This window comes from Seriola lalandi, unplaced genomic scaffold (assembly GCF_002814215.2).
Source record: "Seriola lalandi dorsalis isolate HSWRI2012SDOR001 ecotype SW California unplaced genomic scaffold, Sedor1 jcf7180002054393, whole genome shotgun sequence".
NCBI lineage: Eukaryota > Metazoa > Chordata > Actinopteri > Carangiformes > Carangidae > Seriola > Seriola lalandi.
In genome coordinates this window covers 36507-53508 of record NW_019524946.1, presented here as the reverse complement: position 1 = coordinate 53508, position 17002 = coordinate 36507, and the positions used below count along the sequence as shown (strand labels likewise).

At 41.1% G+C, this 17002-nt stretch overlaps 2 protein-coding genes across 3 annotated transcripts in view; both read left to right on the top strand.

The window, feature by feature from the left end:
- Positions 1-9727, top strand: part of mtss1 (MTSS I-BAR domain containing 1) — a 63935-nt gene extending 54208 nt beyond the window's left edge. The window contains exons 11-15 of one of the 2 annotated variants that reach the window (XM_087174906.1): positions 82-258; positions 2540-2671; positions 3134-3284; positions 3685-3711; positions 4611-9727. In XM_087174906.1, the coding sequence (XP_087031032.1) occupies positions 82-258; positions 2540-2671; positions 3134-3284; positions 3685-3711; positions 4611-5662 (1539 nt within the window). In that variant the 3' untranslated portion in view covers positions 5663-9727. The remainder of the gene's footprint in view (positions 1-81; positions 259-2539; positions 2672-3133; positions 3285-3684; positions 3712-4610) is intronic. The other variant, XM_023409472.2, reaches the window with a different exon arrangement.
- A 1771-nt stretch (positions 9728-11498) lies between these two features.
- Positions 11499-14106, top strand: LOC111657334 (nuclear factor 7, ovary-like). Its single transcript, XM_023409467.2, has one exon. The coding sequence runs from the start codon at positions 11854-11856 to the stop codon at positions 13360-13362; it is 1509 nt and encodes a 502-aa protein (XP_023265235.1). The 5' UTR covers positions 11499-11853; the 3' UTR covers positions 13363-14106.
- The last annotated feature ends 2896 nt before the right edge of the window (positions 14107-17002 follow it).

Here is a 17002-nt window from a genome sequence, read left to right as displayed (position 1 = left end):
ACACACACACACACACACACACACACACACACACACACACACACACACACACACGCAGCTCTAATCCTCTCCTGTGTGTAGCGCTGCTCCTCCCCCTATCTGCTGATTGGCTGTGATGAAAGTGGGCGGTCCCTCAGCGAAGGGAACTCCCCCTCTCGCCTCGGTCGTCAGGGCAGCCGTGGTCGCTATGGTTACGCCGCTGGCCACGGCCACCGCCCCGCGCTGAGCCGCCGCGTTAGCCGCAGGGATATGACCACCGTGAGAAAAACACTGTTCCATTCCTCCCAACCCGACCGTGATGTAGTTGTTTGTCTTCCATCGGCTTCAGTCTGACTCCACCTCATCATTTTTACTCCTCGTGTTTTCTCATCAGCTCACACAGATTTTATTCCCTCTCCCTCCGACGCCACCTTTCATTTCGTTCACTCCAAACGTCTCCGGTTGAACCACATATCTCTCTGATCCAGCTCCAGTTTCACTTCAGATCTGTTTTCATTTTCAAACTCATTCCATCAAACGTTTGTGTGTGTTCCCGTGTACAGTGATCGGTGTTGTGTCAGTGTTTGTCCACATGTGTTTATGGTGTTTGTTTGTTTTTTGGTTTTTGTTTACTTTTCAGTTCCGTCTTTTAATGTGTTTTTGTGTCTGTCTGTATCTGTAGCCTCTAAATGACACTTTACTGACTCCTTTAGCATCATTTTAGAGATCGTTAATGATTAATTAATGATTGATTTCTCTTATTTCAAGCTGAGTAGCCTTTTTTTTTTAAGTGAGCAATGAACCAGAGTCTCCCCCTCCTTACTTACTACTTACTTACTCCCACTGAACCATAAACCACTGATTACATCTCCAAAGTTATATCGTACATTTGCTCGTTTTGTCTGATCAACAGTCGCAAACTCGAAGATAATTCACTTTATAATCAAATAAAACAACAGCAGATTCTCACATTTGAAAAGCTGAAACGAGAGATTGTTTGGCTTAAATATTAAAGCAAATTAATCATTGCAGTCGTTTCTGATTGATTTCTCACTTAATTGACTAATCATTTCAGCTCTATATTTTTTTTTTCTTTTGACAAAAGAAGGTGTTGAAACAGCTGCAACATGTAAAACAGCAGGTGAAAGTCTCATTCAATGGATCTCAATCGATCTGTTGTATCAATATGTTGTACCTCCCCACTGCACATCCAACTGTCCGCACCTGATCACATCATCTCCCCCTGCGCACCGCCTGACCCGGCCTCGGCCCCACTGTCAGATCCCTGCTCACGTCTTCCTGTTAAGACGTGGAAATGTGGCGTAATGCCCCTTTACACTGGTGTTGATATTTGTGTCAGTGGCGTCTTGTCAGTGGTCGTGTGATTACAGAAAGTTTTCTTTCTTCGCCTGTGAACTGATGATATAAATGAACCAAGTTTGTGTGTCTGAAGAGTTTATTTACAAAGTGCTGCAGGAGAAATAAACAAAATCCAAGTCAAGTTTATCACATGATATAAATATTGTGTTATCAATGATTTTCCATGATCATTTGGACGATATCCTGTTTTTATGTTGTTGTCAACAAATCCCAGGAAAATCCAAGTAACAAATACTGTCTGTGTATCCAAAGGCAGATGCATCAGATTCTTCGGCTCCATAGACTCTATTTTTGTCAGAATCTATTAAAAAACACATGAACGAGCTGCACTGTTGCACTGGGAGACTTGTTCCTTCATCACCATGAACACACACTGTAGTTTACTTTGACTCAGTCACACATACACCATCCTGCTGCCCTGAAATACTCACTACAGCACCAAATGTAGATCAATCCGCCGCTGAAAATAGTCCCCAACAAAGACACTATTTTTCAGTTGTTTTGAAAGTTAAACTTCATTTTGGATCCAAACTCTTCAGTTACCGTTGGTTATTTGTCATCACCAGTGGTCACTTTGGGGAAATCAGCTCATATTCTGTCCTGCAGTTTCTATTAAACACCTGCTGAGGTTTCTCCATGAGAATAAAAAGATGTACGATACAAAAAGAGAGTTTGTGTTTAGCAAGGACTCTTGGTTTCAATGAGCAAGGCTAAGCTATAACAAGCTAACAGAGCTTTTTCCCTCAAGAGACTTAAATTTTCCACAAATTCATAAATGGAAATTATTTATACTACAATTTAAAATCCTTCACTTTTAAACACCAGAGAGTCAAACTGAATTATAAACCTGTTGTGTTGATGTTCACAGACCAGCAGCCAAAATAGAAGTCCTGCTTAACACTGTCAAGACTCATCACTTGGGAGAAAACACATTAACAAATGAAATATTTTTTGATTAAATAAATATTAGTGGCTTTATTTGATAAAGTATAATTAGCCGGGCGACTTCTGTACCTGCTGTCAGAGGTGCTGTACAGAAACACAGTCTTATAATTGGTGTGTGATGAGGGACTTCTCTGTTGGCTCCATGGGATTATACTCTGTGTACGCTGGTCACGACACTGTTGTTTACATTTACACTTCATGTTGATTCATCCGCTCACTGGTTTGTTTACGACAGGATGCATTTGGCTCCACCAATCAGATGGCAGCCGGGGGCGGTGGAGGGGCGGAGAACGGCCTGTTGGTCCCTCCACACAACGCCTACACACACCATGGAGAGAGAGCTCGGGCCATGTCTGCGTCTGGGAAGGTAACACACACACACACACACACACACACACACACACACACACACACACACACACTGCAGTGGTGCTATCACTGTGAGGATTTAAACAGGAAATTACAAAGATCTTCATCTGCTTGATGTCTGTTTTTATCCTTTTGTTTAAAATAAGAAATAACAAAATTATAAGTTTATTAAACACCTGAAAGTTTATACAGCTGATCCCCATCAGCCAGTGGAGGAGAAAACCTCTCATCTCCTCTCCTCTCCCCTTGTCTCCTTTCCTCTACTTGTCCCCTTCTCCTCACTCCTATCCATGCTTCATCTCCTTTCCTCTCCCCATCCTCTTCTGTCCCGGTTTCCTTTCCTCTCCTTATTTCCTCTCTTCTTACCTCTTCTTTAAACTTTATATAAACATCTGTCATATTAGTGAAAAAGTGTAAATTAAACTTGTTTTGTTTTGTTTTTACTCTCTCGTTCTCTCAGTCTTGCTCGGCCCGGGACCAGCTGGCGTTGACTTTAGGTGCATTGAATTCGGACGCCCCGAGAAGCAGTAGGGACTCTCTGCACTGCTCCAGCGGCTACAGCACTCAGACCACCACCCCGTCCTGCTCTGAAGACACCATACACACACACAGTAAGTACACACACACACACACACACCCAATGTGTTATGATTTCACAAACTGATTCTCCACGTCTTCCTGCATCCACCAATCGGAGACAAAAACGTAGGAAATGTGAATGAGCTTCTGATCATGAGCTACAACAAACACGAGTCTGGATGAGGAGTTTTGATTTATTGTATGATGGACACACTCTCACTGAAGGTCGACCGTCTGTCTGACTGAACCTCTCAGCTCTCCTCTGTTGTGTGTTGTATTTATATTTCCTGTTTTTGTTTGGATGAAACTGACTCTGTCATCTCAAGTTGTTTACTAGTTTCCTCTGTATTTTCTCCGGTGTACTAGTTCCTCTCTGGTTCTCTGCTGTAGTGTTTGTGTTTTCTTGGTTAAACTTCCTTCCTTCTCTTCCAGCTGTAAAGAGAGACCCTCCCCTCTATGGTAGGTCTCTGACTACCTGTCTGTCTGTGTATCTGTCTGTCTGCCTTCCTGCCTGTTTATCTCCAAGCTGCACGTCCTCACATCTGCATCCAACACCGCCCTCGTCTGTTGAATCTGTTTAGGTTCAGCTGTCCACAGATAATTTCAGAACTGTTTTTGGCTGAGACAGAATTTTTGAGCAGCACCTTGATTTGTAGGGATTTTCCGATCAAGTGTTTCCAATCCCATTCTTATATTTACTTAAATACTAATTGAAATATTATCGAAATCACAATATGGCCAAGTGCAATATTCAAGACCCAAGAGCTAAAGGTGAAATGTGTCACAACATGTTTTTATAGATGTAATATGAATAAATGTTGGTTCCACAGAGACGCCCAGGCTTATAAATCATACTGTGCAGGCTGAAGGGAAAACGCTCGTTTGGTGAAATGAAAAAATTATTATTCCTCGATTGTGACTCATATCACAATAAATGTCTGTTTTTTTTTCATATCATTCAGCCTTATTGAATACTAATTAAATATGTATCTGACACATTGAAATAACAGCTGGAGACTGTTGTCATGGGAACAACTGAAACTGAGTGGAGCGTCTTCCTTCACAAATTATCTTTAGAATCAGGTTCAGGTTAGTGTGAGTGTCCTCACAACTACAGACACACCGACGTTTAATGTTGCACTTTTTGTCATACCCTTTAAGTAAGTGTGTGTGTGTGTGTGTGTGTGTGTGTGTGTGTGTGTGTGTGTGTGTGTGTGTGTGTGTGTGTGTTGCATGTTGCACACTGTGAGTCACATGTGTAATTATATGTTCCTGCTGCTGTCGTCTGTCAGATGAGATGAAGACACTAATATTCTCTCTCTCTCTCTCTCTCTCTCTCTCTCTCTCTCTCTCTCTAGTTGACTACGAGTCCATCTCTCTCCACGGAGACGCAGACTCCATCTCCCTACATCACATGTCCCACGGAAACAGCCAGTCAGACTTTGACAAGTCTTCGACCATCCCGAGGAACTCCGACCTCAGTTTACAGTACAGGAAGTTTGCTCAGTCCAAACGCCCCTCCTCCACCGTCAGCCTATTGGCCGAGCCCGAGTTGATCGGCGGGTCTGTCCGCCAGCTGCCGTCCCACACGGCAACCATCAGACGCAAGCCGTCGTCCAAGCCGGCGTATCGCAGGGGAACAATCAGCGGGGGGGTTCCCATCCCCATCTGCACCCCCCAGGTCCCGCTTAAAGCCCTCGGAGGAAACGGTGGAAGTGATGAGAATGTTTTCACAGTGCCCCCTGCTGGAGGAGTAGGAGGTCTAGGTCACAGTAAACTCTGTACCTCCACGCAGAGCCTCAGCGCCTTACCCCCCTCCTCCTCCCCGTACTACCAGCTGGTCCCAGGTCAGATGCCCATCCCAGTGCCTGTACCTACTGTACCCTCCCTGCCACCAGAGGGCAGCAACGCCAAACATCAACAACAGAGACAGTACCAGCAGCAACTACAGCAGCACAACCAGCAACTCCAGATTCAGCAGCAGCAGCAGCAGCAGCAATATTATCAGCAGCAGCAGCAACTACAGCAACAGTTTCAACATCAGCAGTCCCTGCCTCAGCAACCGCAGCAACTGCAACATCGACCAGACCAGTATCAGCAGCAGGACCAGTATCAGCTGCTGCTGAACCAGCAGCAGAAACAGAAGCTGTTCCAGCAGCAGCAGCAGCAGCAGCACCAGGCCCAGCTCCCGCCCCCCGTGGCCCAGGGAGAGCCCTCGTGGCCGGGCCACGGCGCTCTCTACCAGCCCCAGGCTCCTCCCCCCTCCAGCCAAGACCAGACGGCAGAGCAGCTGACCCAGGAGGGAGGAGGAGGTAACATGCTGACCCTCATCAGAGGAGTAAAGCTCAAAAGGACCATCACCGACGACCGCTCCGCCCCTCTCCTGCCCCCTCCACCCAATCACAAATGAGGCTGAACGATCGATTGTTTTGCCTCACTGCTGGTTAACTGTTTAGTTTAATGGGATCAGCACCAGAGTGTGTCGGCACAGCACAGACGGCACAGAGCAAAACGAAAACACAAGGACGTCACGAACACACTGATCAATCGCTGGAAGTCGATGTGTGTCCTGTTTTATTTTCTAAAAGTTCTGCTTCCTTTTTGGCTGTTTAGATTTCTGTTTTAAAAACTTTTGAGACTTGTTGTCATTTCCTGTTGCTACAGCGACGGTTTTTTGCCTTTTTCTTCTTGTTTGCATTTTGATTGTGCATAAAGTTTTTGTTTCTCCCAGTCTTACCAATAGAGCTGTTGATCGTTTTAGTTAGTGCTCACTTCCTGGGCAGATGATCGTTATGTGGCTTGTTGATTAGCCAGACAGGAAGCTGTTAGTGTCTCAGATCCTCTTCAGTCCCGGGTGCATTTGATTTGCCTTTTGCCTAGAACTCCCAGAGGAGCGGGGTTTAGAAATTAGTCCAGTAGCTCCACTGCGTCACGTGGTTGAACCATGGTGTGTGGAGGTTTTAATTTGCCGGCTTTGGGCCAGTGTTGGTCCAGAGTGTCTGAACAGTGAGGGACAGGTCAGTCGCCACAGATCGTTGCGTTCGGTCCCGGGCGCCACACATCGAACCCAACGCTCCTGACTCAACTGTGTCTGTAGACTGTAAATATGTTAGAACAAAAGAAGCTCTGGGAACACGTGCGGAGGTTGGATGTTTCACCTAACAGCACGTTGTCAGACGTCACTCTCTTTTTTTGACCCGTACAAAAGTTTGAATATATGATGAGTCAACATTTTGATTTCCTCACCTTTGAGGGCGACGGTTTCCGCTCCTGGGACGCCAAATGGTGCCACTGTTTGTGGAAAAGGATTAAAAATGTTACTGTGGGCAAATGTCTGGTTTACTGTGTAAATACTTATCTGGTTAACATGAGGAAAAATAATAAGAAGGAGGAGGAGGCTCTGATTTATTTGCAACTTTTAGAGGCAACGCTGATGTTTTAGGAGAAGCGCATTGAGAATAAAGTGCACTATGAAAAGCCTGTGATGATTGAAGCTGGTTATCAGCAGTTACAGGGACACGATGACATGTTGAAGGACTTGACTGAACCTTCTACCACAGGAAATAAACTTCTTAGATGTCAGTTAATGTAACAACTAAAGTCTGAACCACACAAGAGTTTTGAGGCTGAACAGGCAATATTCCCTTTTTAACAAACAATTATTGATGATACAATTTATGATATTAAATTTAGTAATTAAGAATTGTGACCAGGATATGTACTGAGGGGACACACACTGTAATGGAGACACTGTTTCTGAATCATCAACAACCCAAAAAAAACCTCCTCCTAGTATAATCATTCAGAACTGAAACAATTAGTTGATCTATAGAAAACTATTTTGACAATCGTTTGAGTCATTTTCTAAATATTCTCTGGTTTCATGGTTTTCTGTGTCACATGATGGTATTTTTGGGGTTTTGGACGGTTGATCAAAGAAGACGTCACTCGGGCTGTAGGGAGAGTTAACAGGCACTTTTCACTATTTTCTCATATTTTATAGACAAAAACGTGAATGAAAATAATTGTGAGTTGCAGCCCTGTAATTATTACATCACATTAGTTTTGCTCACATCAGTGTCACTCTGGGAATATTTAGGACCTTAAAGTTGCATTAAATGATGTCTGACTTCTATCAACTGCTGAAAGTCACTAGTAGGAAAAATAACTTTACACTAAAACCACAATCAATGAATCAGCTGATATTTGTTTATTGCAGATATATTGGTATCTGTGTGTAAATGATAAGAAATTCCTTATGTTTCAATTTCAAAACAATGTCTCCAGTACATGGCTTGTCCATCAGAGAGCAATGACAAAATGTAATTATCTTTACACTGTAAAATGTCACAATTCTTCAATAACTAAATTTAAGGTCTCCTTGTCAAAATGTTTGTGTTTATGATAAAAATTGATTAAACTGGTTCTTGTTACAGAAACACCCAGAAAAATCTAGTATTAGTCTTCACATATCAAGTATGTTATCACAGAAAAATGAATAATACATTTGCTTTTAATGACAATAATGTTAATGTTAAATTTATGAGTGTGATGATTTAAGGACATCAGGCAGATGATGTAAGTCTTCTTGCATTAGAAGGTTGTAACTTAATACTTACTACTAATAATTAATACTTGCAGGTCTCAGCTTTACTCTTCAAATGGCAAAAATCTGTGAAATTTACTGTTTAAAAACTTCACATTAAAAGAACTTCAGTGTCTTTCTGTCCCTTTTCATACAGGATCTAACATGTTTAATAAAAAACACTGCTAGAGTTTGTTTTGTTTGACTGTCTCAGAACATTTACTTCCTTTGAACGAGACTTTTAACGTCACATTAAACCATATTCATCTACAAAGTTTGGCTCGGCTCCGATAGCTGGTTCTATTTTGGATCCTGACCCAAGTTGGTGAAATATTTAGATCTGGTCATTTATTTAGATGTAATTCTCATAAATTGTTCTTTTTTTCATGTGATATTTTTAATGATCAAATAGGTCTGGTGTTGTTCCCACTCGTGACTTTCTCTGGATGTGCGAGCGAGTTTATCAGGAAATGAACGTCGTCTTCTTTTTTGTGGATTAGATAGAAGCAGCTTCATTGGTTGTAATAAATGACGTAGGCGGATACGTCAGTCACGCAATTCCCCCCTAAACCGATCCACTTCAGTTCTTCAGTGCAGAGACGTGTTGCCTCTAAAAGTTGCCTGTGGAGAGTCAACTTCATATTGAGAGCTGTCTGAACAAGCAGGGCCGTAGCGAGCATTACGGACTGAGGTCATGGCCTTGGTTAATGTTTTGGAGAATCTGCGGATTCATGAATATCAATAATTAATGTGACCGTTGTATTTTCAATTAATCCTCTAAACATCTGGTCTATAAAATATCAGAAATCAGTAAAACATGACAACTCCCAGAAAGTCCAAGGTGTCGTTTTGTTTAATCTTATCTATAGTCAGAAACTTTAAGATACTCAGTTCACAATCATAGACTAGAAAACATTTCCATTTGAAAAGATACAAGCAGTAATTTTTTGGAATTTATACTTAAATTGCCTTAAATGACAAATGGATAATCAACACATTCCACATATTTTAAGACCGTTTTTGGTGTTTTTAGACCAAATATCTTGAAATTATTTGACTTTTTAGGCAGAAAACCAAAAGGCCAAATAAAAATATTTTCCACCAGAATTACATACCTGAATGTAAAGAAATGCAACAGTTAAACGAATAAATCAAATGTGAAATTTTGTCACATTTTTGTAAAATACTCAAAAAAACTTAACAGTTTGGTTAGTGGCTCATTTCTTAAGTGTGTGGGGTTTTACTGTGGAGATTTAGGCTCATGACCTCAGTGTTTCTCAAATCCTGGCTACGGCCCTGCTGGGAAGCTGCCTGGCAGAGACCAGCTGCATGCTGGGAAATGTAGTCCAGTTTCTGGTCAACTGGTCCTGGTCTGTTCTCGGAGAAACTTTTGTGTGTATTTTGGGATCTCCTGCAGCTGATTCAAGTGTTTATATTGTTGACGAGATAAGTCTGAGAGCTTTTGATATTTGATTGATTGATTGATTGATTGATTGATTGATTGAAACGAACCCAAGCCTCACAGCAGATATGTGTGTATATATTAATGCTTCTATTCCTGAGAGAGACCTAAATCTATATATAAAATGTATGTAAACATATCCTGATTGTATTTTTGTTGATTTATTGATTGGACGATGACAATGACGTCGGTCGTCACTCGTCATATTTTTGTAGAAAAGCTTTAAAGGGGGAAACCCAGTGAATTTTCTGACATTTGAGGACTTGAAACCTGTTTGGATGTCTGACTGTTGCGAAGCGCGCAAAGGACTAAACGGACGACAAGAACCAACAGAATGTAGAAATGTTTTCTTTTTAATCTTTCAACGTTCGCTGTGGGATCAATAATAATAATAATAATAATGATAATAATAATAACTGATTCATCAATTCTGGTGATGCTCTTTTTGTGTGTCTTGTATTTACTGTCACTAAACAGCTGCATCAGTTCACATCTGGCATATTTGAACACTATCAGGAACACCACACTAGAACTGGGTTTCTGCTCCATGTTGATATGAACACATCACATGATTTCTGCAGATCTGTCAGCTGCACATTCATGCTGCCAATCTCCTGTTCTAACACACCCAAAGGTGCTCTACGGGATTCAGACTTTATAACTGCTCAAACAGTTATAAAGAGTGGTTATCTCAGTTACTGTAGCCAAGGTGTTTCTGTCTGCCCGTCTGGCATCAACAATCACTCTCTTGGTTTTCTTCCAAGAGACTAATAAAGCTCTTATTGCAAGCGAATACGAAGATACTAGACAGCAATATCTTTCCAAGGTGTATCATGTTTATCATGCTGTAAACCTAGTAGGAAAAACTTAGGGTCAAATTTCAAGTCTATGTCAATACATTCTTCAGAGCTTGTTCAATCTTCCTCCAAAACTCTTTAACTGTATTACATTTTTTTCAGTTGAAAACACACTTTTGTCTCGATACTGAGTTCATTCTTTCAAACACAGTTCTCACTATCGATATCTAGCTCGGGACAAGTTAATCTCACATCTAAAATGCACCAATACAACTACAACACTCAGAACACCCTGACCTAAAAAAACACTAACAGGTAGCATTGCATCACATAATCAAACAACTCAAACCAGCTTTACTGGCACCAACAATTATGCAATGTTCAAGGTCAACAAGCTCACATTCCCCCCCTTTCTGATGTTTCATCCAAGCATTAACTGAAGAAAATGGCCTGTATCTGCATGATTTTATGAGCCTCTGCTACATGATTAGCCTAATAATTGTATTAATGAGCAGGAGTACAGGTGTTCCTAATAAAGTAGCCCCAAAACTCAAACAGGGAAACCATTAAAAAAGCAATTACAAAATGAAAAAAATATTTATATAATCAGTGAATAAGTTCAAATATCGTGCATCACACAAGCAAATTGAGACATTGTTGGTACATTTATGTAACTATTTACTATCTATTAACTAACTATTTAGCTTGTGTAATAAATTATACTTTCTTACCTTCTGAGTTTATGAATTAGATTGTGTCAAGTATATGTGGATAAGTGCTAATGTTAGCTAGTTTCTCACTATAGACTTAAATTACAGTTTAGCTAACTAATGTTTGCTAGTTTCTACCTTTAGCCTTAAGTTACAGTTAAGCTAACTAATGTTAGCTAGTTTCTCACTTTAGCCCAAAGTTAGTTTAGCTAATTAGCTAGCTGATAGCGCGCCCTTTCATTTCCAGTGTTGGATTGTCATTTGTTTTCACTCAGGAATTCAAGAGTTTTACCTGGTTGGGTAATTGTTAATTGTTATGTTGAAAATGTTATTAATTATTACTACTATTGAGCTGCTGGACACTCAAATTTCCCCTAAGAGATTAAGACATAATTGCCCCCCCGCCTGCCATTGTATAATTTGCACTCTGTTCCCGAGTGTCAGACATACAGTAGCCTATAGAGGAGAGGTGTCCAACCTGAAAGACCATATACATCATTGTTTTTCAACCCTCTAATACAACCCAATGGACTGTCTCCTGAAATACTGCCTCTATGGCGCAGGCGTACTGGACCTTGGTTCTCGTGGCAAAAATAATAAATAAATAAATGCGATATTGTGCCAACATGACATGGGAATTTAATGTTTCACCTAAACCAGCAATCCTATAATTTGTAGAAGGAGCTGAGAGATGGTGCCCTTCCTTCAATGCTAAATAATCTTAAATCTTGTTTGTAGTAAAGTGTAGAGTGTTTCAGAGAAATGTCAGCCTCTTTTATGAATCGTCAAACAGGAAGTAACACTGTTCCTCTGATACTGGGAGGCATAATAAACTAGAGAGAGGACTTTGGACTGAGTTCACAACTTCTACTGAAATACAACAGCCACAAGACAAAACACGGAAATACTGAAGACCAACACGTCCAGCTGCTATTGATCTCTGAGCAGACCATATAACTCCAAGAGACATTTCCAACAGAGGTAGGAAACCACTCAGGACTTGCTTCCAGTTTGACTGCTGTGTTTTCATCTTCACTCTGAGAGACAATGTCTGCCCAGTCAGAGGACGATCTCTCCTGTCCAGTCTGCCAGGATATTTTCAAAAATCCTGTTGTCCTGTCGTGCAGCCACAGCTTTTGTAAAGACTGTCTGCAGAGCTGGTGGAGAGAGAAACCAATACAGGAGTGTCCAGTTTGTAAGAGGAGATCATCAAAGAGTGATCCACCTCGTAACTTGGCTTTAAAGAACCTGTGTGACACTTTCTTACTGCAGAGAGATCAGAGAGCTTCAGCAGGGTCTGAGCCTCTCTGCAGTCTGCACTCTGAGAAACTCAAACTCTTCTGTCTGGACCATCAGCAGCCAGTTTGTGTCGTCTGTCTGCATTCAAAAGCACACAGTAATCACCAATTCTGTCCCATCGATGAAGCTGCACAGGAACGCAAAAAGGAGCTCCAGGAATCCCTGAGCCCTTTACAAGAGAAACTGAAGCTGTTTGAACAAGTTAAAGGAAATTATGATCAAACAGCAGAACACATTAAGGTCCAGGCCCAACACACAGAGAGGCAGATTAAGGAGCAGATTAAGAAGCTTCATCAGTTTCTAGAGGAGGAAGAGGAGGCCAGGATCACTGCTCTGAGGAAGGAAGAGAAGCGAAAGAGTCGGATGATGAAGGAGAAGATGGCGGCTCTGAGCAGAGAGATAGCAGCTCTGTCACACACAGTCAGAGCCACAGAGGACGAGCTGAGAGCTGAAGACGTCTCATTCCTGCAGAACTACAAGGTTACAGTGGAAAGAGTCCAGCAGCGCCCCCTGCTGGATGATCCACAGCTGGTCTCAGGAGCTTTGATAGACATGGCCAAACATCTGGGCAACCTGACCTTCAACATCTGGGAGAAGATGAAGAAGATGGTCTCCTACACTCCTGTGATTCTGGATCCAAACACTGCTCATCCAGACCTCATCCTGTCTGAGGATCTGACCAGTGTGAGACGAGGAGAGAAACAGCAGCTTCCTGACAATCCAGAGAGATTTGAAACCTTCACCTCCATCCTGGGCTCTAAGGGTTTTAACTCAGGGACTCACAGCTGGGGCGTTGATGTTGGAGACAGTAAATTCTGGTTTTTGGGAGTGGCTACAGAGTCTGTGAAGAGGAAAGGAAAAAAACGGTCTGGAATGTGGAGAATAGGATTGTCTAATGGTAAATATAAAGCCTTCTCCCCATCAGGCCGATCAGTTATTCTGTCAGTGACGGAGAAGCTTCAGCAGATCAGAGTTGAGCTTGACTGTTTCTTCAGAGACTTGTCTTTCTCTGATCTCAATACTGATGAGCACATTTACACCTTCAACTGCAGTGGTGAGAAGAAGTTGTTTCCATTCATTGGCAATAGAGATGAATTCCCCATTCAGATTTTACCACAGGAGGATGAGGATTATGACAGCGATAATGACGGTGATGATGGTGATGAAGATGATGATGATGACGACAATAATGACAGTTACGATGACGACGACGGCGATGATGAGTGCTACCCATACAACGCTTGTGGATTTAAATAAAGTTAATCTAACTGAATCTGACTTTACCTAATGTCATTTCAGTGTATCTGTATCACAATGATAACTCTAGTAGCAGCAGTGAAATAAACCAAGAGCAGGAAAAACACGTGAGATGAACATGAAACAACTCTGACGATGATCCTGTCTGTAAAAGTAGAATCATTTTAATTCTGATCTCAGTTATTTTATCTTATTTTGTTTTGAGATTTGAGATTTTTTATGATGGTGGTGATTTAGAAACTGAAGTTGTCTCAGTTTTTATTTTTGTTGTTGTTATGAAATTATAATGTCTTGAGGAAATATGAAAACATTTCCAACATACAGACGATCCTGTATGAGACAGAGTAAGAGACACTTTATTTTGGTGATTCAGGAACTGATATGACAAAATATCTTATATTCTAATTTGCTCTTTATTTTATACATTAATATTTACTCTTGATAGTCCTGTTTTTTTGCCTTGCTCCTGTTGTTTCTTTATTGATCCTTGTTATATACTGTAGGTTGCTTGTGTATTTTTGAAAGGATTTCTTCCTCCTCTTTGGCGCCCCCTCCAGTTGGTCTAAATGCCGATAAACAGCCATGAAAGATCATTTTGGGGGTAGAAATGATGTAAAGTTGGTGATTTAGTAACTGAATCTGTCACTACTGTTGCTTTCATTGTAAATCAAAAAAATCAGATACATGTAAACAAAATGTAAACTTTGAATTACTGGAATAAACTTACTCTCAGTTTCTCCTCCACATTTCTATTGGAATAAGTGTTTTATGGTATTATAAAGAGAAGAAGATAACTAACTAGAAAGTTCCAGGGAAGTTTTGAGTGCCGCGGGGGGCGACTGCCGGGTCAGGGTTAGGGTAAAAGATCTTCTCTGTGTCACTGTAGCGATGACATCACGCAGCCCTTGGTTGTCAGAGGTCAGGTCAGGAGCTGCTGTTGCCATGGCAATGTGAAAATCTGCCCAGAATTTGGCTTCTACATGGCTTCAAACAACTGCAAATTATGAGAAAACCGTTACTTCTTTTCAAAAACCGAAAACACTGTGAGAGACACTGAAGCCAGAAGTTTCTACAGTCTCTATTTTATTCAGATATTCCTTAAAATGAGTGAGGAAGCTCAGTGCGAAGACAGAGTGAGATTCTTTTGAAAAAAAAAGACGATTACATTAGGTGTCAATGAGAGTGAGACAGGTATTGCTGCCGGACTCGGCACCCCCGTTTAAATTTTGTACAGACCCTGCCTGTCAAAGTTACATTTTATGAATCCCAACAACTATGTCTACATTTTGAGAAAGAATTATTTGTCTCCTTTTTACGGTTTGGCCATGAGCTCGAGTTAAAAATAAAAATAAAGGTTATTTTTTACTGCTTCACGCACTCTAGCCAACTGACGCTGTCACTCTAACTTTGAAGAAAAAGTGATTTGCACTCCTCCTTTGAGTGCTCACAGTTTGAAAAGTTTACATGTTATGTAAAAAAAAGTTGTTGTGTTTTTGAGAGAGCAGAAGTTTTCCTCCGTTTTATAGTTTGAATCACATTTCTACATGCAGGTATGAGAGAGCTGGGTGACTCAGAAAAAAGGTGAAATTTTGTGGGTTTTTAAAGAAAAATCCAATGCATTTCTAATGCATTATTTATTCCAAGTTTTTTGGGAATAACTTTGGGAAAATTTGGAATTTTAACACCAAAAGTCATAGCACCTCTCTCGGGATCAAGACGCACGTTTTGATGTATATATTACCGGGGTTTTCTCAAAGCTGTGGGACGAGTTACGCGCCAAAATTTGGCAGAAGAATGATAATAAGTATGAGGAATATTAAAAGATGCCCCGAGGCTCTGCCCTGAGGCACTAATTAAACAGCTGAATATTTCAGCCATGGATGGTCTTTGTACCACGAGCTGTTGAAAGCTCTTTCCCTTTCACATCTCTCTGACAAGTCCTGATAAACCGGTGAAGATTTTAACCATAGTTCAACATGTGCAGGGTCACTATTTGAAACACATACAACACTTCAGCACCACAAAGTATTACTTAATCGTAAAAACAAAAACCCAAAAAAGAGCAAAAGAAAATCACATTTGTGTCGTTCTGGAGCTGCATTTGTTGTCTGTCCCAACCCTGGATCCTTATTTATTAGTGTAGACAATAAATAAATATAGTTTTTACAGAGTTGATCCTTGTGATAAAACATCTGAGTTATTTTAAAGCAGGTTACAATCTTCAGTTTTGAATTCAGTTTGATTTAGATTATGTCTGAAAAATCAAAGTTAGACCTGAACAGTTTATTTTCTGCCTCCCTGAGTCTTTGTTTCTCTGTCACCTGACTCGTGGCTGATTCTGAATCAGTTTCTTTTCCTCCTTCCTCTTTGTCTTTAGATCTTGAATCCTTTGCATCATCTTTATTACAGCAGTGGCTGGTGTTGTGGGTAAACAGCTGATGAACTGTGGAGTCACTTTCAAACCAACTGAAACCAGAAAGCTGCAACAAAGCTAATTAACTGAACAGTTAAAACAACTCCATGTATTATATTGCATTCACTGTCTGTCCCATCCTGCTGGTGTCAGCATGAACAGTGTGTTTATTTTCAGTTCTGCATTGAACATGTGGGTGGAGGATTTATAGGGTTAACAGGATTTAATAGAGCTGACATGACATGGGAATGCAATGTTCCTGTAACGTGCAAGGAGTTAATGTTTTCACCCGTATGTTTATTTGTCACCAGGATTACGGAAAAAGGACTGAACAGATTTGGACCACACTTGGAGGGGAGGGGTGTGGGCCACGGAAGAACTCATTAAATTTCGGAGCAGATTCCATTAAAGTGGTGGATCCAGGATTTACTTTCATTTTCCTTAACATTGGGACACAGGGTATTTTTCAACACTTTGGTCAATATTTCGCCTTGGCGGGGGAATGTGCTCTATACTGACTAACGACAAAGTTTCAGTGTTTATCATTACAATGAAACTGGTATATCAAAGTGAAAGGAAGAATATTTCCAAGAAATGGTATGACAGAGGTAAACCTCTTGTAGAACCTGTCATACAGGAAGCCACATTCTTCATCTAATACTGGGAGGAGAAATATATTAAAGAGAGGATACGATTCATCTCAGGACAAAACTCGCTTCGACTGACAGACGACAGCTACAAGACAGAATACTGAAATACTGAAGACCAACACGTCCAGCTGCTATTGATCTACGAACAGACCATATAACTCCAAGAGACATTTCCAACAGAGGTAGGAAACCACTCAGGACTTTCTTCCAGTTTGACTGCTGTGTTTTCATCTTCACTCTGAGAGACAATGTCTGCCCAGTCAGAGGACGATCTCTCCTGTCCAGTCTGCCAGGATATTTTCAAAAATCCTGTTATCCTGTCGTGCAGCCACAGCTTTTGTAAAGACTGTCTGCAGAGCTGGTGGAGAGAGAAACCTTTGCAAGAGTGTCCAGTTTGTAAGAGGAGATCATCAAAGAGTGATCCACCTCGTAACTTGGCTTTAAAGAACCTGTGTGACACTTTCTTACTGCAGAGAGATCAGAGAGCTTCAGCAGGGTCTGAGTCTCTCTGCAGTCTGCACTCTGAGAAACTCAAACTCTTCTGTCTGGACCATCAGCAGCCAGTTTGTGTCGTCTG

Coding starts and splice junctions, on each gene's coding strand:
- LOC111657334 (XM_023409467.2), top strand. CDS start 11,854: ATGTCTGCCCAGTCAGAGGACGATCTCTCCTGTCCAGTCTGCCAGGAT.